The 23,160-nt window shown below is 44.0% G+C and overlaps 1 protein-coding gene across 1 annotated transcript in view; it reads right to left on the reverse strand.

Moving 5' to 3' along the window:
- Window positions 1-23,160, reverse strand: part of TRPC5 (transient receptor potential cation channel subfamily C member 5) — a 428,833-nt gene that overhangs the window by 91,334 nt on the left and 314,339 nt on the right. The window contains 1 exon segment of the mRNA XM_083159393.1: window positions 14,678-15,014. Coding sequence (XP_083015519.1) covers window positions 14,678-15,014 — 337 coding nt within the window.

Raw genomic sequence — 23,160 nt, forward strand, 5'->3', positions numbered from 1 at the left:
AGCACTGGGCATAACTATAGTATATTTCCGGAATTGTGATATCCCCCACCAATCCTGGGCTATTCCATTTGGTTCTAAAAGTTTGGAATTTAATAGTACTTCAGATTGACTACCTGCCATCGGAAATAAAAGTCTGTCTTAACTGAATTTTATTTACTTTGGTGTCCTGTGATGTCAGCTGCCGTCCTTGGAATCATCCCTCCTGTGTTCCCATGGTGACACGCAAGAAACACTGGGCGAGCCCCGTTTCCGCCCCCCCAGCACTCCCTCCCCGCAACGAATGGCCTGGTGAGTGTGTAACTCCCCGAAGCTGCCCGTTGCTGGGCTGCACATACAAAAATACAGTACGTGCATGCGCAGACCCCCCCCCACCATCGGAATGGCGTCCGAGTCTTATTGAATCACTCCCTTTGTGTCCATCTATTAACATAATGAAAACCTAGACAAAGGGCCAGTGCAAGGTTTTATATCACCATAGGCACCACCACCCACACCTAACAGCGACTTCCCAGGACCTCAGGTGAAAGTGTGGAGGTACAGTGTAAGATAGTCAGATTGTGGAGCTCCTAGGTAGCTACCTAAAGCTGTGTACCCTCCATCTACAGCATGGGGTTCCTAGCTTATTGTTCGTGAGTCAGATATGGTTCACTTGGTGGGTTCGTCTGATGTTTTATTTTGCAGTCTTATTATGCTGAGCTGAATGTTTGCCTGTGTACACAATAAAATATGCGTGTTTACATACTGCACCTTGTGCTGGAATAAAGCATACACCAGCACAAATGAGTTGTGCCCTGTGTCAAAAGGCTAAACAGTAATATATTACAAACTGTAACATACAGTTCTGGCCAGGTACATCGTGGTTTACAACGCGCTTTTGAGGGCTCTGACTCGCGAGTTGTAGATCGCGTTATGTCCTGCGTTATGTACCACGCCATGCAATACATAGTTTAACCACTGGGTGACTAATGCTCCACGTTAAGACTTTACGCTACGGATTTTTGCTAACCAGCCACTTTTCACTAGGGATTTTGTCCTTACTTTACGGACAGAGTATTTTGTATTTATTCGCAGACGCAGCTACGTACGGTCATTTATGTAATTGGTACAGAAGCCATGCTAACCTTTGCTATTGCTAGATGACTACTTAAATTATTGGAGGACCTACAGTATCATACAGTACTTTACACTACGGATTTTGTCCTTACTTTACGGACAGAGTTATTTTCTTTTATTCGCAGCCGCAGTGACGTACTGGATGGTCATGAACTGTATTTGATTGGTGCAGAAGCCATGCTAACCATCTGCCAGCAGTAAAATCACAGGCAATAGTGGCCTAGCGGGTAGAGGCACGGCTTCACTATCTCAGTATCAGTAGTTCGATCCTCAGTTGGTTACATTATATTTTTAATTTTTAAACGTTCTTTTTTTTTAAACTAACACAGGTACTTTAGTTACAGTAGTTGGTGCTTATCAAATTCTTTCGGACTTTTCCACAAACAAAAATTCACAATGGCAGGCCTCCATGTACACGATAGTTAATACCCATACTGTACTGTACATACTGTACTGCGCTACAGAGAACGGTTTTTTTCGCAAAATAGATTTAGCTTTTCAGGTAAAACTCCTTGCCTTGAGGACCGAGTTTCGGGATAAAATTCGCTAACCTTTACTAACCAGCCACTTTTCACTACGGATCTTGTCCTTACTTTACGGTTAGACTACAGTATTTGTACATTACAGTATTTATTCGCAGAAGCAGCTACGTACGGTCATGTATGTAATTGGTACAGAAGCCATGCTAACCTTTGCTATTGCTGGATGACTACTTAAAACATTATTTGAGGACCTACAGTATCATACTTTACACTACGGATTTTGTCCTTACTTTACGGACAGAGTTATTTTCTTTTATTCGCAGCCGCAGTGACGTACTGGATGGTCATGAACTGTATGTGATTGGTGCAGAAGCCATGCTAACCATCTGCCAGCAGTAAAATCACAGGCAATAGTGGCCTAGCGGGTAGAAGCACGGCTTCACTATCTCAGTATCAGTAGTTCGATCCTCAGTTGGTTACATTATATTTTTATTTTTTAAACGTTCTTTTTTTTTAAACTAACACAGGTACTGTAGTTACAGTAGTTGGTGCTTATCAAATTCTTTCGGACTTTTCCACAAACAAAAATTCACAATGGCAGGCCTCCATGTACACGATAATTAATACCCATACTGTACATACAGTACTGCGCTACAGAGAACGGTTTTTTTCGCAAAATAAATTTAGCTTTTCAGGTAAAACTCCTTGCCTTGAGGACCGTGTTTAGGAATAAAATTCGCTAACCTTTGCTAACCAGTCACTTGTCACTACGGATCTTGTCCTTAGTTTACGGACAGTTTGTACAGTATTTATTCGCAGAAGCAGCTACGTACGGTCATTTATGTAATTGGTACAGAAGCCATGCTAACCTTTGCTATTGCTGGATGACTACTTAAAACATTATTTGAGGACCTACAGTATCATACTTTACACTACGGATTTTGTCCTTAATTTACGGACAGAGTTATTTTCTTTTATTCGCAGCCACAGTGACGTACTGGATGGTCATGAACTGTATGTGATTGGTGCAGAAGCCATGCTAACCATCTGCCAGCAGTAAAATCACAGGCAATAGTGGCCTAGCGGGTAGAGGCACGGCTTCACTATCTCAGTATCAGTAGTTCGATCCTCAGTTGGTTACATTACAGTATATTTTTATTTTTTAAACGTTCTTTTTTTTTAAACTAACACAGGTACTGTAGTTACAGTAGTTGGTGCTTATCAAATTCTTTCGGACTTTTCCACAAACAAAAATTCACAATGGCAGGCATCCATGTACACGATAGTTAATACCCATACTGTACTGCGCTACAGAGAACGTTTTTTTTTCGCAACAATAGATTTCTCCAAACTCAGACACAGACCGACACCTCAGACAATAAGATGTTGATTGCAGTCATACAGTATGTTAATTGCAGTCTGCCTTTTTGTTATGCTGGTAATTGTACATAATTCAAATGCACCTATCAGCTTCATGAAGGATTTCCTTTGTCTCTGCCAGCATAAATTCAGCTACAGATATTAAAATTGTCAAACAATCCAGTTTGTTTTTCTGCATCTAAACCGTGTAGAATTGCTACGGATCGTCTCTTCATCTCTTGCCTGTATACAAGCACGAGATTGTACCTGTACACCTGGACTATTCATTCTGCTGAATCCAAAGTCAAGTTGTTGCTGCGTTCGTGTTTCTACCAATTTTTACCATCATACAGTACTGCCTTCCTTTCGCAAGAACAGTATACAGTAAGCAGCACTACAAAACGGTCCCTGCGCGGAAGCGCTCGTTTCCCACCCTTCCCTGAATGAAGATGTTTCCCTTTTTTCCCTACTGTTCAAATGCACCCGGTGCAGAATACTGTATACAATCGCCTGCTGTGTACTGTACAGTATACTGTATTCAGATACTGCAGGCTGCCGCTATGGGTATTGTCCGTAAATACTAGAGTCTGTTTCGCAGACTTACTGTATACAGTAGCGAGTAGTGATATCGTGATTTTTGATGTTCAGTGCAGTGCAGTAGAGATAGCGCCATTGAGAATATTGTACAATGTGTTAAAATTGCCTGGTGTGTATGGGCCGCAAATCCCCGACTAGCGATGACAGTACTCTATTAGGGTGGGCTACTGTAGGCTGCTAAATACTGTACTACTGTAGTTCTCTCCGTAATACCATTGGTGTAATACCGTAAAACACGTATTTTTTCCTCAAACGAGGGGACCGGTGTTTTTCTCATGTTTACAGACTGTTTCGCAGGCTTAGTCAGTAGTAGGAGCACATGTGATACAGTATCGTGATTTTTTCATCTGAAAATTGCCTGGTGTGTATGGTCCAGAGTTCCCCGACTAGTGATGAGAATACTTTATTAGGCTACTGCAGGCTGCCGCTATGGGTATTGTCCGTATAATGTGTAATAAATCCTGGATTGGGGTATTGTCAGTAATATTGTTGTAATACCGTAAATAACGGATCATTTTGCATTTTTTCCCGCATACTGTACTTGTAATTGAAGTAGTCACAGCAATAGGATCACGTGGTATCGTGATTTTCCGCCATTTTAGGGATCAACATGGATGCCACATACTGTACAGTACAGTGCAGTGCAGTAGAGATAGCGCCATTTAGAATATTGTACGTGTTAAAATTGCCTGGTGTGTATAGGCCGCAGATCCCCGACTAGCGATGACAATACTCTATTAGGGTGGGCTACTACTGGCAGGCTGCTACTATGGGTATTCTCGTATAATCTGTGCAACTGTAAATACTGTTGGTGTAATACTGTAAATACTGTACAGTAACGTATTTTTTCGCAGGTGGGGGGATTTTTGCGCATATTAATAGACTATTTCGCAGACTCAGTCATACTGTATTTGTGTAAAAAAAAATCCCCTAGCTGTGTACAAAATCCCCTAGCTGTGGGTGTATTGTACTGTAAGTACTGTACAGTCATTACATTAAAAGTAATGCCATGACCACAGGCTGCTCCCCCTGTATAATAATTTGTGTCATGGCATTACTATTATTAATAGTAATGCCATGACACAAATTATTATACAGGGGGAGCAGCCTGTGGTGTCATTGCATTATTATTATACAGAGGGAGCAGCCTGTGGTGTCATGGCATTACTTTTACAGTATATTATACAGGGGTAGCAGCCTGTGGTGTCATGGCATTATTATTATGCAGAGGGAGCAGCCTGTGGTGTCATGGCATAATGCCATGACACCACAGGCTGCTCCCCCTGTACAATAATAATGACACCACAGGGTGCTCCACCTGTATAATATAAAAGTAATGCCATGACCACAGGCTGCTCCCCCTGTATAATAATTTGTGTCATGGCATTACTATTATTAATAGTAATACCATGACACAAATTATTATACAGGTGGAGCAGCCTGTGGTGTCATTGCATTATTATTATACAGAGGGAGCAGCCTGTGGTGTCATGGCATTACTTTTACAGTATATTATACAGGGGTAGCAGCCTGTGGTGTCATGGCATTATTATTATGCAGAGGGAGCAGCCTGTGGTGTCATGGCATAATGCCATGACACCACAGGCTGCTCCCCCTGTACAATAATAATGACACCACAGGGTGCTCCACCTGTATAATATAAAAGTAATGCCATGACCACAGGCTGCTCCCCCTGTATAATAATTTGTGTCATGGCATTACTATTATTAATAGTAATGCCATGACACAAATTATTATACAGGTGGAGCAGCCTGTGGTGTCATTGCATTATTATTAATATACATGAAACAGCACAGCAGATACTGTATGTCGTTTTAGATCATGTTAACTTACTACTGTCCTGTGTTTTATCCTCGACCAGGCTCCTCCTGTCCTGCTGCGGCTCCACAAATTTCTGTTCCCCTCTCTGCGGCCTCCTGAAGCGTCCCCCACGAGTTGCTCTGCGGGCGGCCCCAGCCTTCCTCCAGTCTCTGAGTGCAGACGCGTGGGTGGGAGGCGTCAACGTCATGACGTCCACACCGCACCCAGCGTCTGCCGACTGCCACTGGGGATAAAAGGGAACAGGCTGCCGGCCGGAGCCCTCCTCCTTGTAGCCGTGGAGGCCGGCGGCCATGTTGCTGTGGCCTCAGACATCATTTAGAAAACCACAGGAACATGGCCGCCGGCAGTGAAAAAACAAACAAACGGCAATGCGGCCTCAGAAACGGGCGCGGCGGCGCGGCCCGCAGCACACCTGCCAGAGCGGCCTGGGGGGCAGATGGCACCCTGCCCCCCGGCCCAGCCCGCCCCTGCCTCCACCCCTCCTAGTCTGTCTGTCTAAGCCCCATCTGTTAACGTACTGTACTTTTGTTTATCGCTTCATCCCTTTTATTGAAAAAAAAAGCTCATGTCTATGCAGTACGGTCACATAATTTTCGGTACTTGTGACTTACAGTATCTGGGCAGCCAATGTTGAAATTGTATGCCAGTACCCTAAGCATGCGATTTGATGCGATTTCCCTTGAAATTCCTTTGAAGAGAAAATTGCTGTTGCATTGTACAGTATGCTATTGTATTGCATGCGATGCGATTTGATGCGATTTTAATACTGTACAGTACAGTATGTGAAATGGCCCCCCAGACCCCATTTTTAATTGTATTCCCACCCTGATGGCTAAATGCCCCCATTGTTAACGCCACCCCACTATCAACGCCAACCCGAAGCGTGGCGAGCGGCGGCGTTACGCGTCCTCCGACCTTTTCATACCCCCACAATCCACGTCGGCGTGGAGTTGATTTTACAGTATATACTGTACTGTAGTGTGGCGAGCACAACGAGCCACCGAGCCCGAAGCGTGGCGAGCGGACGTGGATACCTTCACAGCTATACGCGTCCCCTCGCGGGCTTCACAGGTATCCGGGTCCCCTCGCGGGGCTCGCCACGCTTTGGCCTCGGTGGCTCGCTGCGCTCGATATAGGGATAGGAGCACATGTGATACTGTATCGTGATTTTCATCCATGTTGGGAATCGACATGCACAGTGCAGTAGAGATACAGGTACTGTAGCGCCATTGAGAATATTGTACAATGTGTTAAAATTGCCTGGTGTGTATGGGCCGCAGATCTCCGACTAGCGATGACAATACTCTATTAGGGTGGGCTACTGTAGGCTGCTAAATACTAGTTCTCTCCGTAATACAATTGGTGTAATACTGTAAATAACGTATTTTTTCGCTATTTTGCACTCAGTCATACTGTATTTGTGTGAAAAAAATCCCTTAGCTGTGTACAAAATCCCCTAGCTGTGGGTGTTCGTATTGTAAGTACGAGGGGCGGCAGTACGCATCCTCTGACCTTTTCATACCCACACTATCCACGTCGGCGTGAAGTTGATCTTACTGTACAGTATACCGTATACTGTAGCGTGGCGTGCGCAGCGAGCCCTGCGAGGGCACGCGCATTACTTCACAAGTATTACGCGTCCCCTCACGGGTCTTGCTGCGCTCGTCACGCTTCAGGTTCGGTGGCTCGCTGCGCTCTATACAGTATACTGTACTGTAAAATCAACTCCAAACTCCACGCCGACGTGTGTAGTGGGGGCTGCCTGCGCTCGCCACGCTTCGGGTTGGTGTTGATAATGGGGTCTCGTTAACAATGGTGGTGCATTTAAAATAGTCATTACCCATCAGGGTACTCATCTGGTTGCCTGTACAATTAAAAATCGTTCCTATCGCTTCATATCACATGCGATGCGATTTTTGGTTGTACAATGCCCTGCGATGGAAATCGGGGGCGCCTTGATAATACACAAGTAACCCATTTTTTTGTAATCATGCTACTTTTTGCCAATTTTCCGATCTACAGTAAATCTCCAAGTGTGTATAGTGTAGGCCACCAATGGGAGACACAACACTAGCAAAGTCTCCCGTCTGCTGATTTGACCAGCATGCCAGCGATGATGGATAATTTTTCATCCATCATCGCTGTGTGTGTGTGTGTGTGTGTACACCGCGCGTGCTTTCAACTTGCGGACCGCCTCTGCGCCTCCCCTTCTCCTGCCCCTGCTCCTTCCCCCTGCTCTGTGTTGTTATGAGCAGGGAGAAGCCACACATTACCGGCCGCTAGGGTTGCCACCTCATCCCTTTAATCCTGGAGACTGTACTGTATTTGGTACTTTATAACAGAAAAAATGGGAAAGGTCACTTATCGGGCGCTTGAAGGAGTTTGTTCTGCGCTGTAATCTCCAAAGTCAAATCTTATGGGAACTGAGTTCTCACCAGTCCCATATGCGTTTAAAGATGTAGTCTCTCCAGGGCACATCAGCTGGGCTTTAGTACTGCCAAAGGTCCTGGTCCAACGATTCCTTTCTCTGTCCCATACACAGTCCACCAACGCGTTTCTTCCTCCGCAGAGGACTTTTTCAAGGTGTCCTGCATTACTGCGTATGAGCCCTTTATACAGTATACAGTACCTGGTCTATTCCCGCTTCCTGGCCGGACTCTAATTAATTGTGTAGAACTACGTGTCCCATAGTCCTTTGCGAGGAACAGCGGGACTTCCTGTTTGCCGCTGCCGGCTTACAGGGTAGTCTTGGCAACCCTGACGCTCAGACGCAGCAGAGCGCAGGGTGCGTGTTCACGTCACTCCCGATCCGGCACTCTTATACTGTAGATCCTTTATATCGTGGGCTGTTTGTAGACGTTTGTGTAATGTCGTAACGTCACTTCCGGTTTCGTCTGAAGTGACTACAGCTCACAGGATTCCTCTCACAAAGTGCTGTGATTCCGGGCAGTGTATTTGGTACAGTACTTGTCTATTATCACGGCGCCCATCGCATCGCATACCACTAATTAAGGGAAGGCAACCCTACCGGCTGCACGTCCGGCCCCAACTTCACTCCTGCCTGCCCGGCTGCCAGCCAGTCGACTTGTTGCCGAAGTACCAAAATTTCCATTACTGGTCAGTATTTACGGTACATTACTGTACCTTGTCTCCACAGTTCCTGAGATTAAACATGCCGCCAAAAATCACCAAAGAAATGAGCCAGATCATCGTCAAGATGAAGCAAGATAACAAGACAACACGAGAGATCCAGGCTTGGCTGAAAGAAAGTGGTACTGAAGTTCATTTACAGACTGTGCGCAATCATGCTTCTATGAGGATGCGCCCCAGATACAGAACTCCTTCTCACTGCACATTGTAAGTACAGTACTCTATACAGTATTAGCAGATTCTATAATTACTGTACTGTACATTACTACTGTATACTGTACTGTACCAGGCGGCTTCAAGCTGTGGCCCTCCAGCCGTTGTGAAACTACTGTACAATTGCCATCATGCTGTGCCATTGATTTGCTATTAGAGAAAGATACTGTAAAGTACAATTACAGTGTGGCAAGGCATGCCTGGATGTGTAGTTTCACAACAGCTGGAGGTCCACAGTTTGGACATGCCTGCTGTACTGTACAGTATGCTGTACAATCATTTTTGTCTGTGTTATACTGTACTATAGGAAAGTCCAAAAGATTGTAGAAGAATTAACTTGTGGTGATGATGAGCGTACTGCTGGAAAAATAAAAAACATTCTTCATTCGGACTATGATATGGACGTTTCAGTTTCCTGTGGTCTGTGGTCATGGCATTACTTTTATATTATACAGGTGGAGCACCCTGTGGTGTCATTATTATTGTACAGGGGGAGCAGCCTGTGGTGTCATGGCATTATGCCATGACACCACAGGCTGCTCCCTCTGCATAATAATAATGCCATGACACCACAGGCTGCTACCCCTGTATAATATACTGTAAAAGTAATGCCATGACACCACAGGCTGCTCCCTCTGTATAATAATAATGCAATGACACCACAGGCTGCTCCACCTGTATAATAATTTGTGTCATGGCATTACTATTAATAATAGTAATGCCATGACACAAATTATTATACAGGGGGAGCAGCCTGTGGTCATGGCATTACTTTTATATTATACAGGTGGAGCACCCTGTGGTGTCATTATTATTGTACAGGGGGAGCAGCCTGTGGTGTCATGGCATTATGCCATGACACCACAGGCTGCTCCCTCTGCATAATAATAATGCCATGACACCACAGGCTGCTACCCCTGTATAATATACTGTAAAAGTAATGCCATGACACCACAGGCTGCTCCCTCTGTATAATAATAATGCAATGACACCACAGGCTGCTCCACCTGTATAATAATTTGTGTCATGGCATTACTATTAATAATAGTAATGCCATGACACAAATTATTATACAGGGGGAGCAGCCTGTGGTCATGGCATTACTTTTAATGTAATGACTGTACAGTACTTACAATACACCCACAGCTAGGGGATTTTGTACACAGCTAGGGGATTTTTTTTACACAAATACAGTGACTGAGTCTGCGAAATAGTCTATTAATATGCGCAAAAATCCCCCCACCTGCGAAAAAATACGTTACTGTACAGTATTTACAGTATTACACCAACAGTATTTACAGTTGCACAGATTATACGAGAATACCCATAGTAGCAGCCTGCCAGTAGTAGCCCACCCTAATAGAGTATTGTCATCGCTAGTCGGGGATCTGCGGCCTATACACACCAGGCAATTTTAACACGTACAATATTCTAAATGGCGCTATCTCTACTGCACTGCACTGTACTGTATGTGGCATCCATGTTGATCCCTAAAATGGCGGAAAATCACGATACCACGTGATCCTATTGCTGTGACTACTTCAATTACAAGTACAGTATGCGGGAAAAAATGCAAAATGATCCGTTATTTACGGTATTACAACAATATTACTGACAATACCCCAATCCAGGATTTATTACACATTATACGGACAATACCCATAGCGGCAGCCTGCAGTAGCCTAATAAAGTATTCTCATCACTAGTCGGGGAACTCTGGACCATACACACCAGGCAATTTTCAGATGAAAAAATCACGATACTGTATCACATGTGCTCCTACTACTGACTAAGCCTGCGAAACAGTCTGTAAACATGAGAAAAACACCGGTCCCCTCGTTTGAGGAAAAAATACGTGTTTTACGGTATTACACCAATGGTATTACGGAGAGAACTAGTATTTAGCAGCCTACAGTAGCCCACCCTAATAGAGTACTGTCATCGCTAGTCGGGGATTTGCGGCCCATACACACCAGGCAATTTTAACACATTGTACAATATTCTCAATGGCGCTATCTCTACTGCACTGCACTGAACATCAAAAATCACGATATCACTACTCGCTACTGTATACAGTAAGTCTGCGAAACAGACTCTAGTATTTACGGACAATACCCATAGCGGCAGCCTGCAGTATCTGAATACAGTATACACAGCAGGAGATTGTATACAGTATTCTGCACCGGGAGCATTTGAACAGTAGGGAAAAAAGGGAAACATCTTCATTCAGGGAAGGGTGGGAAACGAGCGCTTCCGCGCAGGGACCGTTTTGTAGTGCTGCTTACTGTATACTGTAATGCAGCAATCAGTGAAATGTACAAATGACTGTACTACTGTATAGTGTACTTACTGCTCCAGCGAGATGATACTGTACAGTACTCTTCTTGCGGAAGGAAGGCAGTATGATGGTAACGCTTGGTAGAACAGGAACGCAGCAACAACTTGACTTTGGATTCAGCAGAATGAATAGTCCAGGTGTACAGGTACAATCTCGTGCTTGTATACAGGCAAGAGATGAAGAGACGATCCGTAGCAATTCTACACGGTTTAGATGCAGAAAAACAAACTGGATTGTTTGACAATTTTAATATCTGTAGCTGAATTTATGCTGGCAGAGACAAAGGAAATCCTTCATGAAGCTGATAGGTGCATTTGAATTATGTACAATTACCAGCATAACAAAAAGGCAGACTGCAATTAACATATGACTGCAATCAACATCTTATTGTCTGAGGTGTCGGTCTGTGTCTGAGTTTGGAGAAATCTATTGTTGCGAAAAAAAACGTTCTCTGTAGCGCAGTACAGTATGGGTATTAACTATCGTGTACATGGATGCCTGCCATTGTGAATTTTTGTTTGTGGAAAAGTCCGAAAGAATTTGATAAGCACCAACTACTGTAACTACAGTACCTGTGTTAGTTTAAAAAAAAAGAACGTTTAAAAAATAAAAATATAATGTAACCAACTGAGGATCGAACTACTGATACTGAGATAGTGAAGCCGTGCCTCTACCCGCTAGGCCACTATTGCCTGTGATTTTACTGCTGTCAGATGGTTAGCATGGCTTCTGCACCAATCACATACAGTTCATGACCATCCAGTACGTCACTGCGGCTGCGAATAAAAGAAAATAACTCTGTCCGTAAATTAAGGACAAAATCCGTAGTGTAAAGTATGATACTGTAGGTCCTCAAATAATGTTTTAAGTAGTCATCCAGCAATAGCAAAGGTTAGCATGGCTTCTGTACCAATTACATAAATGACCGTACGTAGCTGCTTCTGCGAATAAATACTGTACAAACTGTCCGTAAACTAAGGACAAGATCCGTAGTGAAAAGTGACTGGTTAGCAAAGGTTAGCGAATTTTATCCCGAAACACGGTCTTCAAGGCAAGGAGTTTTACCTGAAAAGCTAAATTTATTTTGCGAAAAAAACCGTTCTCTGTAGCGCAGTATGTACAGTATGGGTATTAACTATCGTGTACATGGAGGCCTGCCATTGTGAATTTTTGTTTGTGGAAAAGTCCGAAAGAATTTGATAAGCACCAACTACTGTAACTACAGTACCTGTATTAGTTTAAAAAAAAAAAAAAGAACGTTTAAAAAATAAAAATATACAGTAATGTAACAAACTGAGGATCGATCTACTAATACTGAGATACAGTAGAGAAGCCATGCCTTTACCCGCTAGGCCACTATTGCCTGTGATTTGACTGCAGGCAGATGGTTAGCATGGCTTCTGCACCAATCAAATACAGTTTATGACCATCCAGTACTGTACGTCACTGCGGCTGCGAATAAAAGAAAATAACTCTGTCCGTAAAGTAAGGACAAAATCCGTAGTGTAAAGTACAGTATGATACTGTAGGTCCTCAAATAATGTTTTAAGTAGTCATCCAGCAATAGCAAAGGTTAGCATGGCTTCTGTACCAATTACATAAATGACCGTACGTAGCTGCTTCTGCGAATAAATACTGTACAAACTGTCCGTAAAGTAAGGACAAAATCCGTAGTGAAAAGTGGCGGCCACTGTTTTGTAGAAGAGATTTTTACGCATGCGCTGTACTGTTTGGGAAAAGTGACATCTGGTGGTCAATGAGTGTAAGTGCAGGTTACATTTACAAGATTACGTTACGTTATAACGCGATCTATAACGGGACTATAGCGCAAGGAGCAGGCGCGATCCAGGCGCGATTTGCATGGCGCACTTTATGCGCAACGCAGCCACGATGTACCTGGCCAGAACTGTAGCGACATCAGGTTGCAACATCAGAGTCTTTATTGTGAAATATCTTTAGTAGCAAATTCATTTTTTCTCAGGGCTATATAAAATAGACATCTCTCTGGGACAGTCATCTGTGTGAATTTTAAACACAAATATTTTCTTTCTTCAAACACACTATATGTATCTGTGTATGTACTGTATGTGATTTTAACCCCTCAAAATTTCAGCTGTTTATGTGTGTTTCCCCTATTTTCTGATATAGGGAATATTAAAGTAAAAACTATTAAAGGTTATATTTTAAAGTTTTCAGTGCGTTCCCCTCTCTTTGCCTCAACAAGCACAAATGAACAAGAATAATATACATTTCCCGATTACAGCGGTCTGAATCAGGCCCTTAGTTCCATGCAAGCAATGTGAGAGTATTTATAGACAAATTACCATTGTATACAACCATCTAATATGCTGAGTATTAATGAAGTCTTGATATTTTGAAAGTTTTATTTCATATTTGTTTTAATTCTTAATAATATTGTATTGTATTTATTTTCAATGTAGGCAAAATAGAAAATACTATTGTAAAGTATTAATATACTGTAGTATGATAAAACAAAATAGCACTAAATTAAGACACAGCTAACACGTATTAGTAACATTAAAAGGAGAGTTTGGGCAAAGCACAGCACCTATGCATCAGTGACACTGACAGCTGGGACACACCCCAGTAGTAATGTAGAGGAGACTGGACCATCCCCAATAGTGACCCGCCTGGGCTGCGCCTCTTCACTAGCAGACCATGCCCCTTTTCATAAGCAAACTGCACTGCCCATGCAACCCCTGCACCCTGTCTGCCCTACATCCTAGAAGGAACACTAATACAGCATACCACAAAGGCAAAAATGTAATAACAGTTATACTGTACATCTGTTGTTTTATATGTAGGATCAGTAAGAGAACTAAAATGTTATATTTTTCTATTTAAAATAGAATTCGGTACTTATGTAATATCTGGGCTCCCGTTTTTCTTATGAGACTGCGTCCCCTCGCCACGCTTCGGGCGCGGTGGCTCGCTGCGCTCGCCACACTATATAAAATTAACTCCATGCGTAGTTGGATAGTAGGGGTATGACAAAAAGGGGTGCATTTAACATGGGAGCCCAGATAATACATAAGAACCTAGAATTCTATCTAGAAAGTATAGGGCCCTTGCTGATAGACAATGGCATTACCAAGAACAGCAATTACTGTATTCCCCCAATGTAACATCTGTTATGGCCCATACACACTGGACAATTTTGATGTAAAAAAGCAGGTAATTTTTGCCTGGTTTCAGCTCAAAAGCCGCCCAGTGTGTATTGCTCGGCGTCCGGTGATGAATGATAATGCTCACTCCCACATCAGCGCTCCCGTATTACCAGCCGATGAGCGGCGGGGTGGGTTCTTTCCATAGTGCCCTGCTATGGACAGTCGTCCACCCCTGCAAAAATCACTTGATTTTCTGCATCATCGCTGTGCATACATGTTGGACAAAGACGCCCAATGTGTATGCACCTTTCATTTATTAACACGTTGCTCACAAAGAACAAAACATCGCCAAATATGTATAAAGCAAACAGCACCAAAGACCCAACCATTTCTGTTTAATCACATTATCATATTAATACATTTGCCTTTATAAAATACTAAATGGTGGAACTTACCTAGAACCCATGGTAATATCATCCATTCAACCACAGTGGGGGGAGGTCCTTGCATATGCAAGTCAGTCCTAACTATGTGCTGGGATGCCAGAAGGAGAAGGAAGAGGAAAGTCAGGTATGAGGCTGTGTGGCAGATAAACTTGATGAATGGCTTTTTAATGAACAGTCCCAGCCTGCTCTTAGGTGCTATCAGATACGCCATAGAAAGCACAGGAAAAAGCAGTCCAATGGTGATGCATGTCAACAGTTTCACTGCCCAGTGTTTCCGGCGCCAACCTGGGAATCCATCGTACCACAGTGTAGCCAGTAACTGCTGACAGTTTGGCTGAGCCACAAACTGGAAATAAAAGAAACATATAATTAGTATTGATGCACTGATTTATAGTTTTCAATGAAAATATAGTTTTCAATAAACCTATATAGTAAAAAAAAGCCTAACACTGCTCCTCGCCTTTGTGGTGCTGTCATTAGAAGGCCCAGCTCCCAGCGGCAGTGCTAGCTTCATCCTACACAAAGAGCCATCCTCATTTAGCCCTGTAATAGGATTAAAGGGCCTCTCTTTCTTTCTCATCCGACTGCTGTTTTTCTATAGGATTTAATCCTATGCTAATCCCCTACTGTATTGTTCTATGTATTGTATTACAGATGAGAACAATAGACCTTGGCTCACCATGGCTATCCAGAGAAGGCTAGCTGAAGAAGGCTCCATCTGTGCATACATGGATCTGTAGTGCCAGTCGGAACTAGGGCAGACTAGAAGGGGCAGACTAGATGGACCTTATGGTTCTTATTTGCCGTCAAATTTTATGTTTCTATGGGGCAGATGTATTAATAACGTTTGGAGAATAACGAGAATAACGAGTCCCGCTTCTCCACCATAATGTGGAGAAGCGGGCAAACGTTATAGGCAGATGTATTAAGCAGATAAGGAGAGCCGTTATGCCCAGCGTGAACGGCTCTCCTTATCGGCTCCCTCGCCGCCCCGCACATGCGCACTCGCCACCCCCCCCCCCCCCCCGGCCGGCTTTCTGGGCATGCGCGAGATCTCGCTAAAACCGCGAGATCTCCAGCGCAGCCCAAGCCAGACGCAGGGCTAGCGTTGTCCCCACAGTGGGGGATAGGACAACGCTAGCCCTGAGCTTATCCCTGGGGGGGATTGCAGGGGACACGTTAGGTGTGCTAGTGATACATTAGGGAAATCGTAATCCCCCCCAGTTAAAAAGCGTTAAGTGCATTTTTGCACTTAACGCTGGTTCATACATCTGCCCCTATGTATCTCCCCCCAGTGTGGGTGAGCACATTGTTGTTCGTTGTGGGCAGCTGTCTGCTTCCACAGTTGTCCCATCTTCTACCTGGCTCTGTTCCTATGAGTCTATACTGATGCATTACCGGAAAGAGGCGTGGCCATGCTGAGTCTGCTGGGACATCACAGGACCATAGCCACGCCTCTTCTCAGTGATGCATGATCAGTGAAGACAGAAGGTCCCTAATTGTCAATCTATCAATGAATGACAACATACCATTCAATATGTTTGGTAAATATGACACTAAAAATGAATAACAAATATTGGCTTACTAATATAATAACTGTATATTTTTATTCAGATATTAATTTCTGCCTTGGAACAGTCACCAATTGATTGAAAAAAAAGTGATACAATATATATATATTAATAAATACTAAATGCCATGACAATTATGTTATATATTTCTAAAACAGCTGTAAATAAAATACTGTTACTTTAAACATGAGCATCACAAGGGGCACCATGCCCCCCTCAACCAGGAGCAGATCCAGGAAGGGGGAATCAGTGCTGAACTCAGCAGCAGCCTCCGTGGACCCACCACAGTCCAGAACACAGCTGTTGACAGCTGACAGGCAATGCTTTGGACAAATGGTGAGATTCAGGGTCACTTAGTATTAAAAGTGACCCTGAATCGCACATGTACAGCCGCATTTGATCCATATTCAATCCCCATGCATGGTCCTGCGACATCAGGATCGAAAGCAGAAATAGACTGTTCAGGCAAATCTATTTCTGCTTTGATCTGCTAGATCGAAAGGAGGGGCCATGCTGCTCAATGCAGTGAACTTTAAAGCCAAGACATCTGACGGAGAGGTGAAGGAGACACCTGACACTGGACTAGCTACACACATATACAAAAGTATTTAAGAAAGTGATATAAAAAAAATGACCTGTCAAAAAACTGAGGCAGCACAGAACTCCTTCTCATGTGCACAGTCATAAGCTGTATTTCCCGGCACAGCGTGCTGCAAAGAAAGTCTGGTTTCTCTCCAAAACATAGACCAAGCGAGGGAGGGGGAGAAGAGGGACTAAGCTTCAAAACTATCTTCCTGAAGTCTTAGCGCAGGGGTGGGGAACGTCCGGCCCGCGGGCCGTAAACAACCCCCATAGCCAGTTTGTCTGGTCCGCCCTCCCAGCCTGATCCACTGGCATCCTGATTGGCTCCTTGCAGACATGTGACTTGGATGCAATGCAGAGGATCCGAGCAGGAGCATCCCATATTCAGCCCTGACACCACCACCACCGAGGGATAGCGTGCCGCTGCCCTCCAGAGAGGGACAGTACACCGCTGCCAACCAGAAAGGGACAGTGCACTGCTGCCCACCAGGGTGGGAGAGTGCACCGCTGCCCACCAGAGGGAGAGTGCACCACCTCCCACTACAGAGGGGCAGCCCACCACCACCCATCAGAGAGGGACAGCGCAGCGCCGCCCACCAGAGAGGGACATCGCACTGCCGCTAACCAGAGAGGGACAGTGCATTGCCATCTGCCACAGAGTGACAGCGCACTAGGGACAACATACTCCCAGCCAGGCCAGACACCACAAAGATGCTGGTGCTGCAGACAAAAGCCTGGTTTGACACTTGAATATGCTGGAGAATGTGCCAATTTAATTGAGGCATTTAATGAAAGATTCAAGGATGTGAAAGGCAAACAAATAGAATTGAATGTCTATGCTTCACCTTTCAATGTGGAACCAGCTGACCTACAACATGAAATAATTCAACTACAAAGCAATGATGAGCTGAAAGCTAGGTACAACAACTTCCCACTGCTTGAGTTCTATAAACATTACATAAGGAATGACGAATTTCCCACTTTGAGGAGACATGAATTGAAATATGCATCTCTGTTTGGAACAACTTACTATTACAAAGAGTCGACTTCGCTCCAGACTGACCGACGCAAACCTGGAAAATCAGTTGCAAGTAGCAACATCATCAGTACCAGCTAACATCAAAAGCCTGAGCAAAGAGAAGCAGTTCCAACCATCACATTAGGGGTGAGTTAATTACATTTTTTTATCAAATATAGCAGGGTAATTTTAAAGTTGATAATTTTTGTATGGACTGCCTTAGCATGGGAAACGGTCATTCGGTCTACAGCAAGATGCTCGACGAGCATTGGGTCAACAACATTAGGTCGACATGCTGAAATGTCGACATGGGTCTAGGTTGACATGGGTCTAGGTCCACATGAGTATAGGTTGACACAAGCATTAGGTCGACATGGGCAAGGTTGTCAGTCAAAAGGTTGACTGTTTTTTGAGCAGACATGTGCCAACAGGCAGTATTTTATGCCCTACCATTCTGCTGGTAGAATAAAATAGTCTGCTGAGCATAGCGAGCCATGTGAGGGGAACGCAATACACTTTAACCTGTGTCCATGTCGATTGTGTTGACATTTGGGTCAAAAAGCAGTGAAAAACCCCATGTCAACCTTTTGACTGTCGACCTTGCCCATGTCAACCTAATGCTTGTGTTGACCCAATGACCTGTCGACCTAGACCTATGTCGACATTTCCCCATGTCGACCTAATGGTATCAGCCCAATGCTTGTCAACCTACTTGCTGTAGACCTAATGATCCATACCGCTTAGCGCATATGCAGAAAGGTAGGAGCCTGCCATGCTCCATCTGAAGATGGCATCATTGCCACAGGACTCCCTCCATTATGTTTTCTTTTTTTTTTTATAATTTGAGGTTAGTAAATTTGAGTGGATCACATTTCACATTACAGGTAATGTGATCTGCCTACTAAACAAATGTTATTTTAAGGGGGAATTTTCTAATGTTTTCAGTAACAATAATATTGAAAAATATGCTCAATAGTCTTTGGTTGTGACAGCTCATGCCTTTGCTAGTATGCTCAGAAATTAACAAGCCAGCTGGTTTCTTGCAGCTGCATCGGCTGCAGCCCTTAAGCTGGGTACACATCTATACAATCCCTGTTTTCTTGCGACCGTTCGACCGACCGTAGACGCGTTGGACCGTCCACAAACAACAGCCGATATGCACATACACACCTGTACAATTTTACCTGAGACGTCTGATGTACTCCCGTCCAGACAGTCACAAGAAAAATGCCACTGTCCACACTCTCTCGATTGTCATTTTCATTGAATGATGGTTAACACCCCTGTTGCACCATCAGGGTCTGACTACATCTAGACGCGCACCCCGGCTATTTGCTGTATGTCTGTCTCTAGTCACCCTGCCGGCTGACTACATTGAGACGCGCACCCCGGCTATTTGCCGTATGTCTGTTTCTAGTCACCCTGCCGGCTGACTACATCTAGACGTGCACCCTGGCGATTTGCTGTATGTCTGTCTCTAGTCACCCTGCCGGCTGACTACATCCAGACGCGCACCCCAGCTATTTGTCGTATGTCTGTCTCTAGTCACCCTGCCGGCTGACTACATCCAGACGCGCACCCCAGCCATTTGCTGTATATCTGTCTCTAGTCACCCTGCTGGCTGACTATATCTAGACACACACCCCGGCTATTTGCAGTATGTCTGTCTCTAGTCACGGCCAGATACACCGTTCTTCAGAGCGGTTTGCCGGACTTAACTTTTTACGTGGCACTACAATTACCTGTGCAGCAGGGGTGTTAACCATCATGCAATGACAATCGAGCGAGATCATGCAGCTATGGAATGCCCACATGGGCGTTCCAGCTTTGGCAGTATAGTCACATGAATGGCCAGCATATTGATCGAACGTGCGTACACACTGCACTTTTGTTCCGATATGGGCCCGTCCTGTCGGTTGAAAATTAAACAGCACTGAACCTTCGACCGACCGAGTATGGACGGACAAGACTGTTTTTGGCCATTTATCGCTTGTACAGAGGGAGTCAGGACAGCGTACAAACCTTTACAATTGAACGGCCGTCCAACCCAGAACGGAAGAACGGCCCGACGATTGTATAGATGTGTACCCAGCTTTAGTAGCTGATTTTGTCTGACTGATAGCAGTGGAGTGGCTTCCCATAGAAAGTGCTCTCTGATATCACAGTCCACTCTGGCAGTCTCAAAGGAGATACACTGCCTGGCGACATGTGAATAGCAGGGAGAGCTTCCAATGGGTAGTCAGTGTACTGTATGTAAATTCTTGTTTTATTTTTCATGACTCATCCACCTTTGTCCCGTTGAATTATAGTTCGGCAGTGACTCATTAAGGTCTAATAGCCAGTGTATATCTGATTCCTGTTTGAAAACAATCTCATTCCATTTCTGGTAGATCTTTCTTCTTTATATTTAAGTCTGACACATGAGTTGTATGATTTCACGATTTGAGCTACTCCTGACCATGCTAAATCTTTTTCTGTTATCAAGTCAGCAATGAGCAGAGAAGATTTCCACCTTTGGCAGTGAGACAAGGGTGTGACATATTAGGGCAATATTCTTTCTCCTCTTCCAGTCTCCTATCTCACTTCCTCCTGCACTCTCCTTCTCTCTCTACCCCTCCACCCTCCTCTAGCTCTCCTCTCTCCATTCTCCTTTTCTTTCTTTCTCTCCACTCTCCTTTTCTCTCTCTCTGTCTCTGCTCATCTTCTCTTTCACTCTCACTCAGGGTTTAAAGTGGTCCAGGAGAGGTGGTGGAACTCATGTGAGTACCAAGAGGTGCAGGCTGCAGGTGGAAGAAAACATGGAGCCACCATGTACTTAGGAAGGGGGATTTTAGATTTGGCTGCATCATCTATTGTTGTGGGTGGTGTTTTTCTGTTGGAATTACTGTGAAGTAATGGCCATGGTGAAGTTAAAACTAGTTCCACCAACCATTACAGGTGGTGGAACTCAGTTCCACCAAGTCCCCTGCACCCCCCCCCCCCACAGTTTAACCACTGCTCTCACTCTCCTTTTATTTCTTCCTTTACCCTTTCTCTTTCTCCCTCTCTTTATCATGCCCCTTTCTCCCTTTTTCTTTCTCTTTTTTTTTCTGCCTATCTTTCCCTCTTATACTTTCCCTTAATTTCCAAGTGAACCATGTTAGCCCAATTTACCCCCCATACTAGTATAAGTATACCAGCGCTGGCTGAAAAAATGTATACAAGATGGTTTCTTTTCTTAAACAGTTTAATATCCAAAACACATGTTTACAATTTTTTAGCTATCCATTAATTCAGAGTGAATCACAAGCAGCTGTATTTTTGCCAAACCCTAATGGCAATCCACCGCTTGGGTGGTCATTATAGTGCTTAGAAGAGAATGTCAATCACCCCAATGATGATGTGACACTGTAGTCCTTCCTCTAGTACAGCTCTATTGATGGTCTGATATATGGTAGGCTGTAATAAAAGTCTGGAGCAAGGTCCCAATATGTGTCCAAATCCAGAGTATTAAGTATGGGCTTAAGTGGCAGGGAGTATGAAAAGCTTAATGTGTTTCCCTAGGTAGTTTCCCCCACCTTCTTCAGGAGCAAGTGACCCCCTGTACTCCCTCATATAGAGACCAAATACCCCCTGCCTCTCACACACTATCACTCACTGCCTCCCTTTCACCCATTGTCGATCCTCTGCTTCTCTCTGTCACCTACTGCTTATTATCCTCTCTCCGTCACCCACTACCAGTGGTGCATGCAGGGGGGGGGGGGTTCTGAGTACCAAGAAACCCCCCCAGGAGTCTAAGGGCCATATGCTAAAAGCTGAGGGTCCCTTATTTCTATGGATACAAAAATTTTAAAAATCAGCCCTTGGGAACCGGAGATATCTGACTTCAAAGCAGTGGTCCCCATTCAAGCCTGTTAATTGCTATTCCCAGTCAGATATTTCAGGTTCTGTCTGACTTAGAGTTTTTCTGAGGGTACATTCTAAAAGCTGGGACTCTCACCCTTTGATGGACACTAATAGCCTGTCTCTACTGTTCCCAGAACCAGAGATATCAGCCTTCCAGCAGCTGGTTACTGCTCCAGCTCCACACACCTTGTATGTAGTTTTATATTCTCGTTGGCAGATTGCTCTGCCTCCTGAACGCTGATCCACTAGTACCCAATACCATTTGGTAGGTGGGATTCTCTAGTTTTTAATTCCATTAAAATCTAAGAAATTTATTTTAAGGAACTGGAGATATCTGCAGTCAAGCAAGCTGTCCTCCCACCAGAAAATTATGAATAATAAGCCCACTCCACTATACACCCCTCCTCTGCGTATTAAACATCCTCTACCACCCTGAAAGTTATGTATCAGGGCCCCTTCATTCAGCCCAATGCCCCCTTCTCCCACCCCATCTCCAACCATCTGTGCAGTAAAGGGGTAATTAGTGGAAATTACTGATCCAGGCTGTACATGCTGAGCGGTTGATATAATACCCCCTACCGCTGGAGGATCGGTAGGGGCTCCAATACATTGCTATACCCAGGGGTCTACACTGCTGTTGACGCCCCTGTATGTATGTATATATATATATATATATATATATATATAGATATGTGTGTTTGTGTGTATATATATATATATATATATATATATATATATATATATATATATATATATATAAGATATAGAGAGCGCTGAATTATATTCCACCACCTGGTTCACATGTGGTTATACACAGCATAAAATAATGTGTACAGCTTTAGATTAAACACCAATCTTTTATTAAAAATTCATTTTTTTTAAATTTCATAGAAGCATTCGTTCCTTCAAGACGCCAAAAACTACCCAACGCGTTTCGCCTTTTACAGAGGCTTCATCAGGGTTTTTTTTTTTAAAAGAGGTGTACACGGAACGAACAGTACCAGTATACAATCAATCACTGCTGAGAGTGAGGACTTTTAGTACAACTTCCCACACTAATGGTTAAGAGGGTCCGTTGGCATAAGCCCAGGAAATGTGTCTTTAAATCTTCTGCAAAAAGTGTATCAGGGATGGCAGAAGGCCATATGTAGAAAAGAACCTATCACACAATTCAGTGGAAGGGTCTTAGTGTTTGTAGAGATTCGATGTCGGGATAACAGGTGCAAATACCTTGAGGAGACTTCTACCCAGCAAGACTTCCACCAGTCTGTCCAATGCGTCAAATGTGTCAGTCCACTAAACCTGAGCCACCCAAACCACTGCCGGCCGGCATGCACAGAGAAAACCACTTAAGGTAGAAAATATTGACTTTCACTGTACTGCAGAAGCACCTTATTTATTTACTTATTTACAGTTTCTTATATAGCGCAGAAGAT

The sequence above is a fragment of the Crinia signifera genome, chromosome 9, assembly GCF_055691185.1.
Source record: "Crinia signifera chromosome 9, ASM5569118v1, whole genome shotgun sequence".
In the NCBI taxonomy this organism is placed as follows: domain Eukaryota; kingdom Metazoa; phylum Chordata; class Amphibia; order Anura; family Myobatrachidae; genus Crinia; species Crinia signifera.